General features: G+C 41.6%; 1 protein-coding gene and 1 long non-coding RNA gene across 2 annotated transcripts; one reads left to right on the top strand and one right to left on the bottom strand.

The window, feature by feature from the left end:
* Window positions 1-6,162: 6,162 nt before the first annotated feature.
* On the top strand, window positions 6,163-8,279 carry rxfp3.2b (relaxin family peptide receptor 3.2b). Its single transcript, XM_082525504.1, has one exon. It carries the CDS (start codon window positions 6,515-6,517, stop codon window positions 7,715-7,717), a length of 1,203 nt encoding a protein of 400 aa, XP_082381630.1. The 5' UTR covers window positions 6,163-6,514; the 3' UTR covers window positions 7,718-8,279.
* A 3,935-nt stretch (window positions 8,280-12,214) lies between these two features.
* Window positions 12,215-13,481, bottom strand: LOC309699863. Its single transcript, XR_014274517.1, has 3 exons — window positions 13,122-13,481; window positions 12,918-13,035; window positions 12,215-12,786 (listed from the first exon to the last, which is right to left on the bottom strand). It is a non-coding gene; the product is annotated as an uncharacterized lncRNA (long non-coding RNA).
* Between the last annotated feature and the right edge of the window lie 266 nt (window positions 13,482-13,747).

The raw sequence follows: 13,747 nt of genomic DNA, 5'->3' as shown, positions 1-13,747 counted from the left end.
TTTCCATCTTTACTGGACGCTATACTCTGTTCAAATATCATCTGTGTGCAAACAGACTCTTGACCCAAAGCACACATTAACAGAGGAAATTATCAGTGTAAATCCTAAATAAATGCTATTTGACCTATTATATAATGTCCACAGTAAGAGCATTTTCTCTAATATGAGTGACTTTTTAATCCACTATGCAAACCTTAGATATTGGTGGAGTTTTGCAAAAGAATTAAGTGAATGAATGAAGGTAAGTGTGCATATTATTTTCATGTTAATATGGTAAAATGGACTGAATGATGCACTCAAATGTAACATAATTAGTTGAAAGGCAGATCAACTAACAGAGACATAAAGTATTTACAGTGCATTAAATTATATTAATTGTTGAGTGTACTGTCCAAAATCCTGAGAATCCAGTTTATAGATACCTGATTGCTGCTGTGTTTGCATGTAAAATCCCTGCAGATTAGTCGTACAGTATCTGTATCCATCTTAATTATTCATGTATATTTCACAGTGTGTGGCAGATACTGCAGACAAACAGTCCATGCAGTTCTTTCCATTTTGTTGCACTTGGCAAATAACAGTGATGCAATTTTTCAAACTATGTGAACAGCTGGCTTTGACTGGACAGGCTTTCAATTTCATTTTGACAGCCTGACAATTTAACTTTCAGCATGGACACAATTCAAAGATAAAAAGGAATCACAACAGCCACCACTGATATTAAAGAAATATTTCTCCACAAGCAGTTGGCATGGCTGACTTTTGTTTCAGTCTACATGTGTACCAAAGCATGAATTGTGGGGATTTAAGACACACAAAAAACAAAACAATGGACAACAATGCTCATATTGGGCTAGATGAAGAAAGATAGTTAAAAAGTGAAGGCTCAGACACAGAGTGTAGTGCAGTGACTCTTGCTTGTGATCAGTATGTCAGAACTGCAGGCAGAGTGCATGCTGTGAACTGTTAGTGGGGCAGACATCTCACTGTGAGTAGGAAGCATTTGAAATCAGCTTTGGATCCAACCACCTTATTAAGATGCTTGGCAATTTAGACATAGTGAATAACTGGAGCGCTCTTTGACTTAAAGAGGTTATCTATCATAAACAATATTAATAGCGTCTTCTCTGCTCAGAAGAGTACCAATTAATTTGAATCGTTGGTGAAAAGCTGGAAAATATTCCTGCATGAAAGTCTCACTCCAGTCGTGCATGTGAGCATTAAAGTCCCCTGAATATATGAAGTCTTTCTGACATTTATCATTCATTTTAGGTTTTTGATTTTTAAGAATAATTTGTTTTACAGGATTTGTATGACTAAATAAAATGTGTACTGACTACTATCGATGAACTATTTAGAGCTGTGAGATGTAGCAATTCATAGTAATTCCTTTACTGACAACTAACTGGAGGCTGATGTGGCAAAAGAAGGAAATCTAAGATATTTTTAAGCTTAACTAAGCACACAGTGCAACAGGAAATTCCAAAAGCAGGCCGCAAAGATGATTTTATGATGTATCCCAGAAAGAAAACTGAAAACCAAGGGTTAAAACTGTTGTTACTCTGACCCAAATCCTGCTTCACTACAGGCCTCAGGTGAACTCAGACATTGACAAGGTTGAAAAAGAGAACAAAGCAGGGAGGTAAAAACACTGAAAGCCACATGGATCTAAGCTTCTAAGAAATAAACTAGAGGAGGTAGCAACAATAAACTCACACCACACAACAGAGAGGTAGACAGAGGACGGGAAATGAGAAAAGAAACACTCAGCAAAACAAGGAGTACGGATTACAACAAAAATCAGTCTGGAAGCAAACATTAGTGTCTGTGTAATCCCTTCTAAAAGTCTCGATTTCTGCCTGCGCAGAACAAACTGCAGTCCTGGAGTTTTCAAACTAAAACTGGGTCAGGAGCTTTTTTGAACACTCTCTATTTCTGCGGCACTTAAATCTCTAGCAATATTTTCTGCCCTTGCTCTGAATGCAGTAAGAGTAAGAAACAATATTGGTATAAATGACGTTTTAGTGGACAGATTAAAAAGAGAACAGGGCTATAATTCAGCAGAGTGCTTTTGGATGAGTGTGGAGGGTGGTGGTGAACATGGATCAACACAGACCTACATCCAAAAAGCAGAGCAAACCAATGAAGCACTGAGCGCCACCAGAATTGGAAGCTCAACTCGACACTAAAGCTAAGAAAATGTCACACAGGTATAGACTGGTGTCGTCCTTACAAATGCATGCAATATCTACTAAAACACTCAATGCTCAGGTCTGGTTACATTTTTTGTGATTTTAAAGAGATGATTATGATGAACTTACCCTTAGAGCTTCTGAGAGAAAGTTTAGCAGAATTTGGGACCAATGGTGTTAAAGTGTTCTAGGCAAATGTTTGACAGCGGAATTGAATCTCCAGAGTACAGCCTACACCAAATATTAGCCTAACAGATGACAATCTGAAATTGTTGGTTTTCCAGCCCTGGAATGGCAATCATTCTCAAGGTGATCCGGACATTTAGCCTGGGGCCAGCTCTGTTAACTGGTAGCCATATGCTCTAACGTGGGATTTTAACGCCATCAGTATTCAGTAAGTAACAGCCGCTGTCCTGCAGAGGCAACACAACTGTTAATTAATTCAAGGAGGCAATCAGAACTCAAGGTGCAGTCAGTTCAAAAACAGATCCATGTAATCATTCTGTCTTTTTTAATGATCTGCAGGATGAATGAACAGTCAAAGGTATTCTCATAGGTGAATTAAACAGAGGTCACAGCAACAGCAAAATGAAAAATGTTGTCATTCAGCCACAGCGTTTTTATGTTCGCTCGCTTAATGCAAGTTCAGATTTGCATGAACAATCAGAACAACTCCATCAGCCATCAAGCTAGGGTATATATATACATACATATATATATATATATATATATATATATATATATATATATATATATATATATATATATATATATATATATATATATATATATAGTCAAACTCCAGCATCATGTCACTTCTTTTCAGTGAATAAAGGGAAGGCATATCAGCTAGGATTACCTGAGGTTTCCGTCACGTCTTTAGATCTCTTTTCATTTATCACGACAGTGTCTACGTGAACCATGTCTACTCAAACAAAGCTTGTCCGTTTCAGTGGGTAACTAAACTTTCACACATGTATCTGTATGTCACTGTAAACTGCTTTTCTGGATGCAGATGTTGGGTCGCTTCTCGCCCTTTGGACATTTAGGTTTTATGGCAAGAAGCATAAATTAGAGACTTAATTTATTCTCTGATATCCAAAGCAGTTTTCTTTGCTTTAACACCATATAATTATTCTTGGCCTTTCCGCGTTTCTATTACAGCCGTAATGAAAGGTGTTTCGCAGCAATATGATGAAACAACACACCATCAGTCATAACATGGCACACTGTGAAACATGGTCAACACCCAAAATATCTGTGCAGGTGGAGTGTTGAGCATGAAATCCCTTTTATCAAGAACACGGGCGTTTCAGTCTCCTTTCATGATGTTAAACCAAGGTTCTCTACAGAAATGTCTCTGCCCTTTCCTGACTATAGCAGTAGCAGAGCACACGTACTTCTGTCTCATGGTCTGTTGAAGATGTTGAGGCAGTTGTATCTATGAGAATATTAGACTACGCTGCATCCTGACACGCATGACACTAAAAGCGTACCCAGTGCAGGAGTCCTGACCACAGATCAGTATGTGACAAAAGCAAGAACAGGTTGCAAGAAAAGTGTTTTGGTGTGCAACCTGTGAAATATCTGTGGCTCACTGAGAAGCCCAGTGTTCTTCATCACAGACTTAAATGCTTTAAACATTAAACCAGTCACACTGTCAGCGCCTACGCATTTGGAGGTTTAAGGATTGTTAAGATGACAAGAAGTGAGTTCCAACGGATTAAAAGTGTGCAGATTATTATTATTTTTTTCATCTTGTCTTGTCTTTTTAATTTCTTCAGAAAGTTACAGGGAGGGATTACTTCCAGACACAGGAAATGCTCCTCAAAAACTCAAGGAAACTGAGTAAAACACTGGTAATATAGTTTGTGTAAGAGGCCCCTCAGTTAATGAGAAAAGAAAAAAAGTTACATTTGATCAAAGTAGCTCTGCAGCGTATTATTGGAGTTAATAATGTGACACAAAACCACAGATTCAGAACCCTCACAATATCATGCAAATTAAACTACTTCTATGCTCGAGGTTGTTTTACACTGACTGGACACCATGCAAGTTTCCTGTAGCCCTAGTTTCCTGTTCCTAGCTGACAGGACTGGTACCTGGTATGGTTCCCTGCTGCTATACCCCATGAGCCCCAAGGTTTAATATACTGTGCATTTAGACATGCTCTTCTGCTTACCTTGATTGTGATAAGAGTGACAAATGTAGAGTCTTGCCTGTGGCAATCAATAAGGCATTTTCACCCAGACAACTGCTGCTCACTGAATATTCTTTTTTTTTTTTGAGGGGGAAACCTTAGAGATGGTTATGTGGGAAGATCAATGTGGATCAGCAGTTTCTGAGAAACTCAAACTACCAGCAACCATGTCATGTTCAGAGTCACTTACATCATCTTTCTTCCCTCTTCTGGTGCTCGGTTTGAACTATAGCCGGCCATCTTGACCATTGTTTGTATGTTGGCTGCTTTTTCTTCTATTCTTGTGATTCCACACTGGTTTAATCTATGAACAGCAGTGTTGCATGTTTTTCTGTCCATGTATATTATTCTACATAAGCTGTGTGTTTGGGACCATAAAGACATAAAGTGTCTACCAATCACATGTTTCCAAGTGACATTGTATGGTGGATCAAAATCTGATGGTACTTTTCTGATATCATAATTCCATCAGTTTTGATAAGATCCCCAAAACCACTGGGTAAACTGCAGTCCGAAACCATGGCAGAGCCTCCATGTTTTACGGATCATCATCGTTTATTTATATAGCACTTTAAAAACACACCTGGTACACCAAAGTGCTGTACAATACAAATGTAAATATAGGAATAAAATAACAAAAACCAGACATAGCAATAAAAATGGCAGTTACCCACAGAGTTAAAAGCCAGGGAGTAAAAATAGGTTTTTAATCAGGACTTAAAAACTGGCACTGATGTACGGATGGCTGTAAACACTCACTGTTGTACCTCTTTTGACCTCCATTGTAAATTTCAATGACAATTTGAAGCAAAAAGTTCACATCTGAATTCAACTCTCAATGAAACCAGTACTCTCAAATCGTGTGTCAGGATTGGATTTTTTCTTGTTTGTGGAGGACTGGCCAATCAGATACTGTTTATCTGTTTTGTTCTTCATTTGAGGTCTGCCACTTAACCTGTGTAGTTTAGACCTTTTTATTTAATTATTTTTGTTTTCAAGGAGAACTGTTCCTCCCTTCATCGCCCCGCGGTGCATTTTCTATGCGTTAGTGATTCATAAGTCAGTGTCAAGTTTCATAACAAACAAATATTAAAAATCCTCTCAAATGGTCAGCACTACAAATAAATGAAACAGTCAGTGTTGAAAGAAAATCTATTTTTTTGTTGTTGTTGTTGTTGTTTGCTTTTTCGGGGGGGGGGGGGTTGCTCAAGACGACTTTTTGAAATTACTTTATGGGAAGCAAAATATAAAGAATTGAGGGGTGGTTTGAGACTTTTGCACAGAACTGTATATGTCTAAACGACAGGTGAGATGCTACTGTGTGATTGGCTGATTAGATATCCGCTTCGAAGAGGAGGTGACGAAGTGTCCCTAACAAAGTGGAATCGTAAGTCTGTGATTAACGCGCTTATACGACTTCGGAACTTCTAGGTAGTATTGTTTCTGGCTAATATTTCTTAGCTGCTGGCATAATAATAAACGTTACACGGGTACACGTGGTTTCACCGCCTTTAAATTCGCCTTTGATGCTAATCAGAAACATAAAAATGATGCTGTGTCCTTGATCCTTGTCCTTCAGCTCCTCAACAAACGTCCCGAACGATCACGTCAAACACAGCGCCGTGTACAGTCAGTCCGCTCTGTGCATATTTTATGCGTACACTGTCTCCACGTCTCCAAAAGCTCCTGTTCACAGGTGACACTGTACAAACAAGATTATGGATGTGCCACTGTCCTGTCAAAATACATTAAGACTCAGCGCTGACGGACATTCTGGGAGACTTTGATGTGGCTGCGGCTGTAAGAGCGCGGATTCGCTCTGGTCCTATCATCCTCTTGGTGAGGTGAAGAGCGTCAACGGCGGGGCAGAGCTTTGCGCGTTCACGCGAAACCTATAAACGGACGTGGCGCGCGGAGAGCTGTGAGTAGTGTGTGGAGAAATGAGGAGAGAATAACGGCGGCAGAGGATGGCATCTACAGCGCCATGGGAGATAATCTGATGACACATGCAACAGAAATGCTGCAAATGCCATCTGCACAAACTTTTTTCTCTGTGTTCTGAAGACACGGCAGCTCTTCAACTTTGCCCTACGAGGTGATATGTGAGAAGGAGAGGCCAACCATGCAGCTGAATGAGTCTGGGGTTCAAACGGTGGCACCCGAGCCATGTCAGCAACAAATACTACAGGACGACTACAATGGGAACTGCAGCGAAGGTTCCACCACTAACATGTCACTGCACTGCTGGCTGCAGCTCCTCACCAAGGAATCTATCATGGAAATTCAAGGAGACAGCTCCAGCGTAGTGGTACGTGTGATGATAGCGTGTGTCTACTCTATCGTCTGCGCTCTGGGGCTGGTGGGGAATTCACTGGCTCTGTATCTGTTGCACTCCCGTTACAGGCAGAAGCAGTCGTCCATCAACTGCTTTGTGATGGGGCTGGCTATCACAGATCTACAGTTTGTTTTGACCTTGCCTTTCTGGGCAGTGGACACAGCCCTGGACTTCCGCTGGCCGTTTGGTCGTGTGATGTGCAAACTCATCAGCTCTGTCACCACCATGAACATGTATGCCAGTGTATTCTTCCTCACAGCTATGAGCGTGGCACGTTATTACTCCATCTCCTCCGCACTGAAGATACACAGCCGACGGACAGCAGCTGCCAGAGCCAGGTGGACCAGCCTGTGCATCTGGGCTGTTTCTTTGCTGGCCACTTTGCCTCATGCCATCTACTCCACCAGTGCCCAAGTATCTGATGAGGAGCTTTGCCTGGTGCGCTTCCCAGACTCTGGCAGTTGGGATCCACAGCTCCTTCTGGGTCTATATCAGCTTCAAAAGGTCCTAGTAGGTTTCCTTATTCCTCTAGTTATAATCACCGTCTGCTATCTGCTGCTGCTTCGCTTCATCCTAAGCCGGCGCATTGCAGGTGCAGCGGGCCCAGAGGCAAACCAAAGCCGGCAAAAGCGTCATTCCAAAGTGACTAAATCCATTGTCATCGTAGTTCTCTCCTTCTTTCTCTGCTGGCTTCCTAATCAGGCACTGACACTGTGGGGTGTGCTCATAAAGTTTGACCTTGTGCCCTTCAGCAAAGCTTTCTACAATGCACAGGCCTATGCTTTCCCTCTGACTGTTTGCTTGGCGCACACCAACAGCTGCCTCAACCCTGTGCTCTACTGCCTGATCCGCCGGGAGTTTCGGGCAGGCCTCAAGGAACTTCTCCTGCACGCCACGCCATCTTTCAGGAGCCTGACTCATCTGCTGCGTCGCAAGGCCAAAGTGGCTGAGGCACCACCTGTTTTGGTGCTGGTCCAAATGGATGTCTGACTGGGATGACTGGGGAACTCGAAACATTCCACCTGCGGTACTATTGATCTGTTTACCAAGAGGGCATATGTCTCACCTACTCTGTCGATGCTGAAAATCGCATTTCTTTAAAAAAACAAACAAAAAAAATGCAGAATTATAATGTACTGCACGGTAGGATGTGCCTCACTTCTACTGTGTTTCTCAAGATTTTCTCTGCATCACATATTTCTGTTGTTACAGTTGTTCACTGTTTCAGTCTCCCCGCTTCTGTCGAGCAATACTGCTCTCGTGTCATGGACATGTATAGCTGTTAATCCAAAGTGAGATTCAAATAGTTGCAGCACTCAGGCGTAATTTTTTTTTAATGCATACTGGTAAATTACTGTGTTTGTGTTTGTTTACTGGTACAAGTGTGTAATTCTTTCGTCAGTATAATCAATGGAACAAATGGAATCAAAATAATTAATTTTAAAAAAACAGGACAGTGATGCTTAGAAGTGTTTGCTTTATTTAAAATATCATAAAAGAAAAGAGCAATTTAATCGCCTGTTGTTGTATCTGTGGAAAAACGAAAGAAATGAGCGGGGGGGGGGGGGGGGGGGGTGTAGAATTTGTACATTTTATTTTTGTAGATGTATGGAGTAAAATAGTAGTGCTTGTTGCATTGTCCTGGAGAAATGACTCATCTCTTGTGAAAAAATAAAAGGCAAATAAAATGTACAAGAGCTAAAATCAATTTCCTGAGCTTTTCGGGGTAAGGCAGCATGGCATCAAAGACTTCAGCGTAATGAGTGCATAGTTAGTAAACGTCTCCCTTGTGGAAAGCTTTGAGGATTAGGACTTGAAGTGATCCATTTAAGATTTTATACCCCTGTGCAGCAAATAGTATATGATTCATATTTGAACTGAGCACGTATACTGTGTTGTATGCACACAAGATGAAAAATTTACGATCATTATTTCTCTCTGTCTCACTCTCGCTGACCTTAGACAGCCATGCAAATATACTCAGATGCGTTCTTTTTCTTACTTTATATGTGTCAGTCTGAAAATTATGATGAATTATGTCGAATTTCCTCTAAACATCTGCATTATATGTCAGACATTTACTTTAAACCAAAGCATTTTTTCATTTAAAAAAAAGGCATCTCATGGTTGGACAGACCACCAGTGCCACAAACAGCCTTTTTATCTCTGGTAAATTGAACAGATACATATGTTGACTGGAGCTTCTGTGGTCATAGCATCAGCTTTCATACAAGACAGCTGCTAATTTGATGTTTTTTCATTTAAATCATAATGACTGATAATCCTGTAAATAAAATAAAGACTAAATAAAAAACTCAGCTTGAACTATTTTGAATAATTGGGCCAGATCACATTAGAATTCAGAGCCCGTAAGAGGAGAGATAAAAAAGGAAAATAGTCAGAGGTGCTGAGAGCGTGCAAAATAAAGTGGTGCTAATGTTATGTAAACAATCCCACACCGGCAAGAGGGCATCAGACAACAGAGACTCCCTTCTCTGTTCTTTTATTGATGAGCTTTAACTTTCTCATTCTGTGCTTGTGCAGCTCTCCTTCAATCACTAACAACAGCAGCACTGCGCTGCACAAATAATGAACAAAGGTGTTGCTAACTAGACTGCATGTCAGATAGAGGGGGCAGATTTTCTTCGTCTCTTCTGTTGAGAATGGGATTCTCGCTCTTCAGCGCAACTTTTGTGTGAAATGAAGTGTAGCAAAGCCGTAGTCTAAACATAAATACTAAATAAAACACTTGTGTGGTTTGAAATGTCTTTTCAAATTGCTTTGTGGACCTAAGCTGATGCTTAGTGTCATTCTTAGATAGAAGTATATGAAAAATGCCAAACAAAAGCTTTAGGTAAACAATGGCCCCAGACAACCAGAGTTTGCTGCATTGCATTATAGTTTCTATAGACCCTTCAGTGGGTCAGCCTGAACAAGCTGGGAGCAGAATCTGCAGCAAATAACAGAATCAGTGACTTTTGTAATCTTGCCTGGTTATAAATTCACTGAGGAAAGATCTCTGGGCCAATTTTGCCTTCAGAATACCCTAAAGCAGATTAACTGCATATCATGGGCCTTTATTTATATAGCAGAGAAGAACCAACGCACCAGATAAACTAACTTTTCACAGAGCTTTGTATGCAACATTGTTACATCTTGATTGTGCAAAGACATAACTGTATTAGGAAAGCGTGATAGCTCACTTAGCATGAGCGCATTTCAAAATCTCTATGGCTCTCACACCTTGGATTCATCACAGAAAGCCTGCATGATACAGATTTGTACCATCAGGATGTGAGTAAGGCCTGCTGGGCTATCCATAGAAAGGTTCAGAGTTAGACTCGGTTCAGAAAAAAATGACTTGTTTCACGTGAAGTTAAAACTATGATGGTGCTGATAAACAAGTTCCATGTAGATCTACCTATCTATCTATCTATCTATCTATCTATCTATCTATCTATCTATCCATCCATGGGTACCCATATCCACATAAATAATAATACTATATACTATAATAATGATCACACAGCCCACTGCCCTCAGCAGCTCCATTTGGCAACAGAATAAAGATTCCCTTGATATATAATTCCCTTGAAAAACATGCCAGCATGCACTGAATATGGACAGGCTGATGTTACGAAATCAGTTTCACTGTCATGGTCCGCGGCCCGGCGTCCGGGGTGCTGCTGGGATGTCCACGCCCACGAGCGTGGCTGCTAACCCCACACCTGCATCCCATCCCAGGCGATCACCAGGTGGACTATTTAATCCTGCCCTACCTGCTGCTCCACGCCAGTCCGTAGTCGCCTCTCAGCGATCACAACTCGGCGTGTTTTTGTTTTCGAGCCACCTGCCTGTCCACCTGTCCACCTGTCCGCCTGAGATTTGGTTCACATTCAGCTTCGCCGTCTCGACCCCTTTTGGAGCTCCACCCCCCTCTGGTTCACTCGGCCCGGCTATCACCGTGAGACGCACACTCCACCTTCCCTCGTATGCTGCCTTTTTTCCGCACCCCAGTAATCTGTCTCTCTTTTTGTTTTACAGCCTCTCACAGCCCCGCTCTCGGCGTTCCCTGTGCGGTCCCTCGGTTTCTTCTGGTTTCATACGTTGTTTTTCTGGCTACCCTCACGGGACACCTTTAGTTGCAATAAAAATTACTTTCTTTATTCGCTCCTACCCTAGTGTGTGTGTTCTGCTACTGGGTCCTGCCTGCGCTCGGAACTTCGGTTCATGACATTCACTCCGGTTCTTTTTTATTCCTTGAGGCATCCAGAGACGGCGCCGGGGCTCTCTGTCCTGGTTGTTGTGTCCTTGGGCAAGACACTTTACCCTACTGCCTACTGGTGTTGGCCACAGGGGCTGATGGTGCGGTATGGCAGCCTCGCTTCTGTCAGTCTACCCCAGGGCAACTGTGGCTACAACTGTAGCTTGCCTCCACCAGTGTGTGAATGTGAGAGTGAATGAATAATGGAATTGTAAAGCGCTTTGGGTGCCTTGAAAAGCGCTATAGAAATCCAATCCATTATTATTATTATTATTATTATTATTATTATTATTATTATTATTATTATTATTATTATTAACATATTACAAACACTGAGACCCCCACTCTGCATCCACTGGGCCATTGGCCCCTTGTTGTCTTACATTGACAGATAAGCATGTGGAGAGTCTCCTGCAAACCTGCTTCTAAGTTATAACAATTATGAGTTTTTATTAAAGGTACAAGCATCAGCAATCCCCAACTGTAGCTTCCTGTCTCCTTTTATGACAGGCAGACCCCCAGTGTACATAAATTCCTTTCCTGTCACAGGCTGGGTCTCCGACCCAGCACTCTGAGTTTTCTTTGTATTTTTTGATATGTTATTTTTGTGTTATTTCCTATTTTGCCTTTAGTTTAGGCAGTTATTGGTTATTGTTCCTGGGTTTTCTATGTTTTGGGGTTTGGTATTTATTCATCACGTATTAGGTCTGTTAAGTTGTGTTGTCATGTTTAGTTTTAGTATTTCCTGTTTTATTCTGACAATGTCATGTGTTCTCTGTTAATTGTATTTAGCTTTTCTCTCCTGGTCCTGTCATTAGGTTTATGGCTGTCAGCTGTTTCCCCGTATGTTTCCACTTCCCCTGATCACCTCATGTCTGTATTTAAGCCTTTTGTTTTCTTCATGCCATTGTCGGGTCGTCTGTTTATTCTGCCCTAGTTCTAGCCTGGTTCTGTTTATTTGACCTCAGTCTTAGTTTCGGTTTTCGTCTGTTATGTATTATTAGTCTTAGTCTTAGTCATGGTCTTTGCTTGTTATTTTCCACCACAGTCATAGTTTAGGTTTTGGTCTCAGTACCGTTTTAGTATTTTGTTTCTTAGTGTCTTGTCAGTTTACTTTGGTTTCCTGGTTTACTTCTGCCGTCTTCTAATAAAGCCTCACCTTTCTGTTAAAACCTTACTACCCCTCGTCGTCATCTGCTTTTGGGTCCTGTTTCCTAGTGATGGGCAGATGAAGCCCCATGAAGCACTGAAGCTTTTCATCCAATTGGTTCACCCCAACGCGAAGCTTCATGAAGCTTCATTTGCTCTAGCAGGACACCTACTGGACGTAAAAATAATAGCTGGCATGAATTTGAAGAGTGTGGCATTTTGCACACAGCCTGTAAATGTCAACAACAAAAGGAGTGTGTAAAACATGTATATTGTAGTGATGGCAGTATACTGTGTATATTTATAGTGGCAGTATGGGAAATGATTATTTGGAAATGCTTGAAATGGAAATGATCATTTACTGTGAGGTGAGGTGTGGTTGGGGTGTGGACAGTGGTTGTGCTTTTGTAACGTTGAGGTATGGACAGCTACACACTGAGGCTTTGAGCCTCAGTCCTGCCTGTTCACATTTTATTCTGTAAAAACTAAATTTTCACTGCTTTTATGACCTTTTTAGTGGGGAGAACATAGCTAGGATTTAATGATTTAACAAATCTTTTGAATCCTTTGTCCTCCACAATGCTAAATGGCTGGGAGTCCTCAATCACCATGCTGACCAGGTCTTCATCTATTTGAGATTGTTCTCCTGAGGAAAGACAATAAAGACAAAGCACAGATATAAATATCACACACGTAACTTATAACAGTTGTATAATATTGTTATATTATTTAGTAACATTACTGCATGCTATATTATCATTGCATTTGATGGCTCACCTGGTCTTGCTCTACAATCGGTGTCCCCCTTATTCTCATGCAAAGCTCTGTAGTGCCTAAGCATGGATGAGGTGTTGTTGTTATATCCCAGCTCCCTGGCACATAGAAAACACTTCACCTTGTACAAAAGTCAAGACAGCTCAACATAAATTGTATTGCACCATCAGTATCATGAAAATACATCTTCTGTAGAAATTTACACACCTTGTTGGGAGGAATAAGATCAAAATGTTCCCACACAGGGGAGGACATCCTCCTCTTCTTAGCTGGCTCCATTCTCTCCTGACTTTCCTCACGCTCATAAACCTCCAAACGGTCTCCAAACTCTCTCTAACCGCAACTCTCCATCAAACACCCACATTTTTGAATGAAGTCTGAGGGGTTTATATCGCTGTCATATCTCGCGGCAAAGTTCGAACCACTTCATGAACCAGTCACGTGGTACAGCCGGGCAGCGAGGCTTCGGACGTCATCATTTTCAGCTCCTCCCATAAATGAAGCAAGCCTCGATACGCGCTTCGCGGAAACGCCCCCTCCATTACTCGACACACGCTCCGAAGCCTCGATACAGAACGTCCCATCACTACTGTTTCCACACACATCGGCGCACCCCGCCGTGACAGAACGACCCGACCAGTATGGACGCAGCGGATGCAGCTCTCGTCGAGTGTCTGGAGGAGACGGCTCGTATCCAAGCGATCCTCGACCGCATCTTTACAGCGCCCGATTTGAAGAGCAAGCTGGTGATGGTTAACGTTGCTGAAGCTATCTATCTATCCATGGGTACCCATATCCACATAAATAATAATACTATATACTATAATAATGAT

This window comes from Aulonocara stuartgranti (genome assembly GCF_965226115.1).
Source record: "Aulonocara stuartgranti genome assembly, chromosome: 23".
Taxonomy (NCBI): domain Eukaryota; kingdom Metazoa; phylum Chordata; class Actinopteri; order Cichliformes; family Cichlidae; genus Aulonocara; species Aulonocara stuartgranti.
This window is presented reverse-complemented; position numbering and strand designations above follow the sequence as displayed.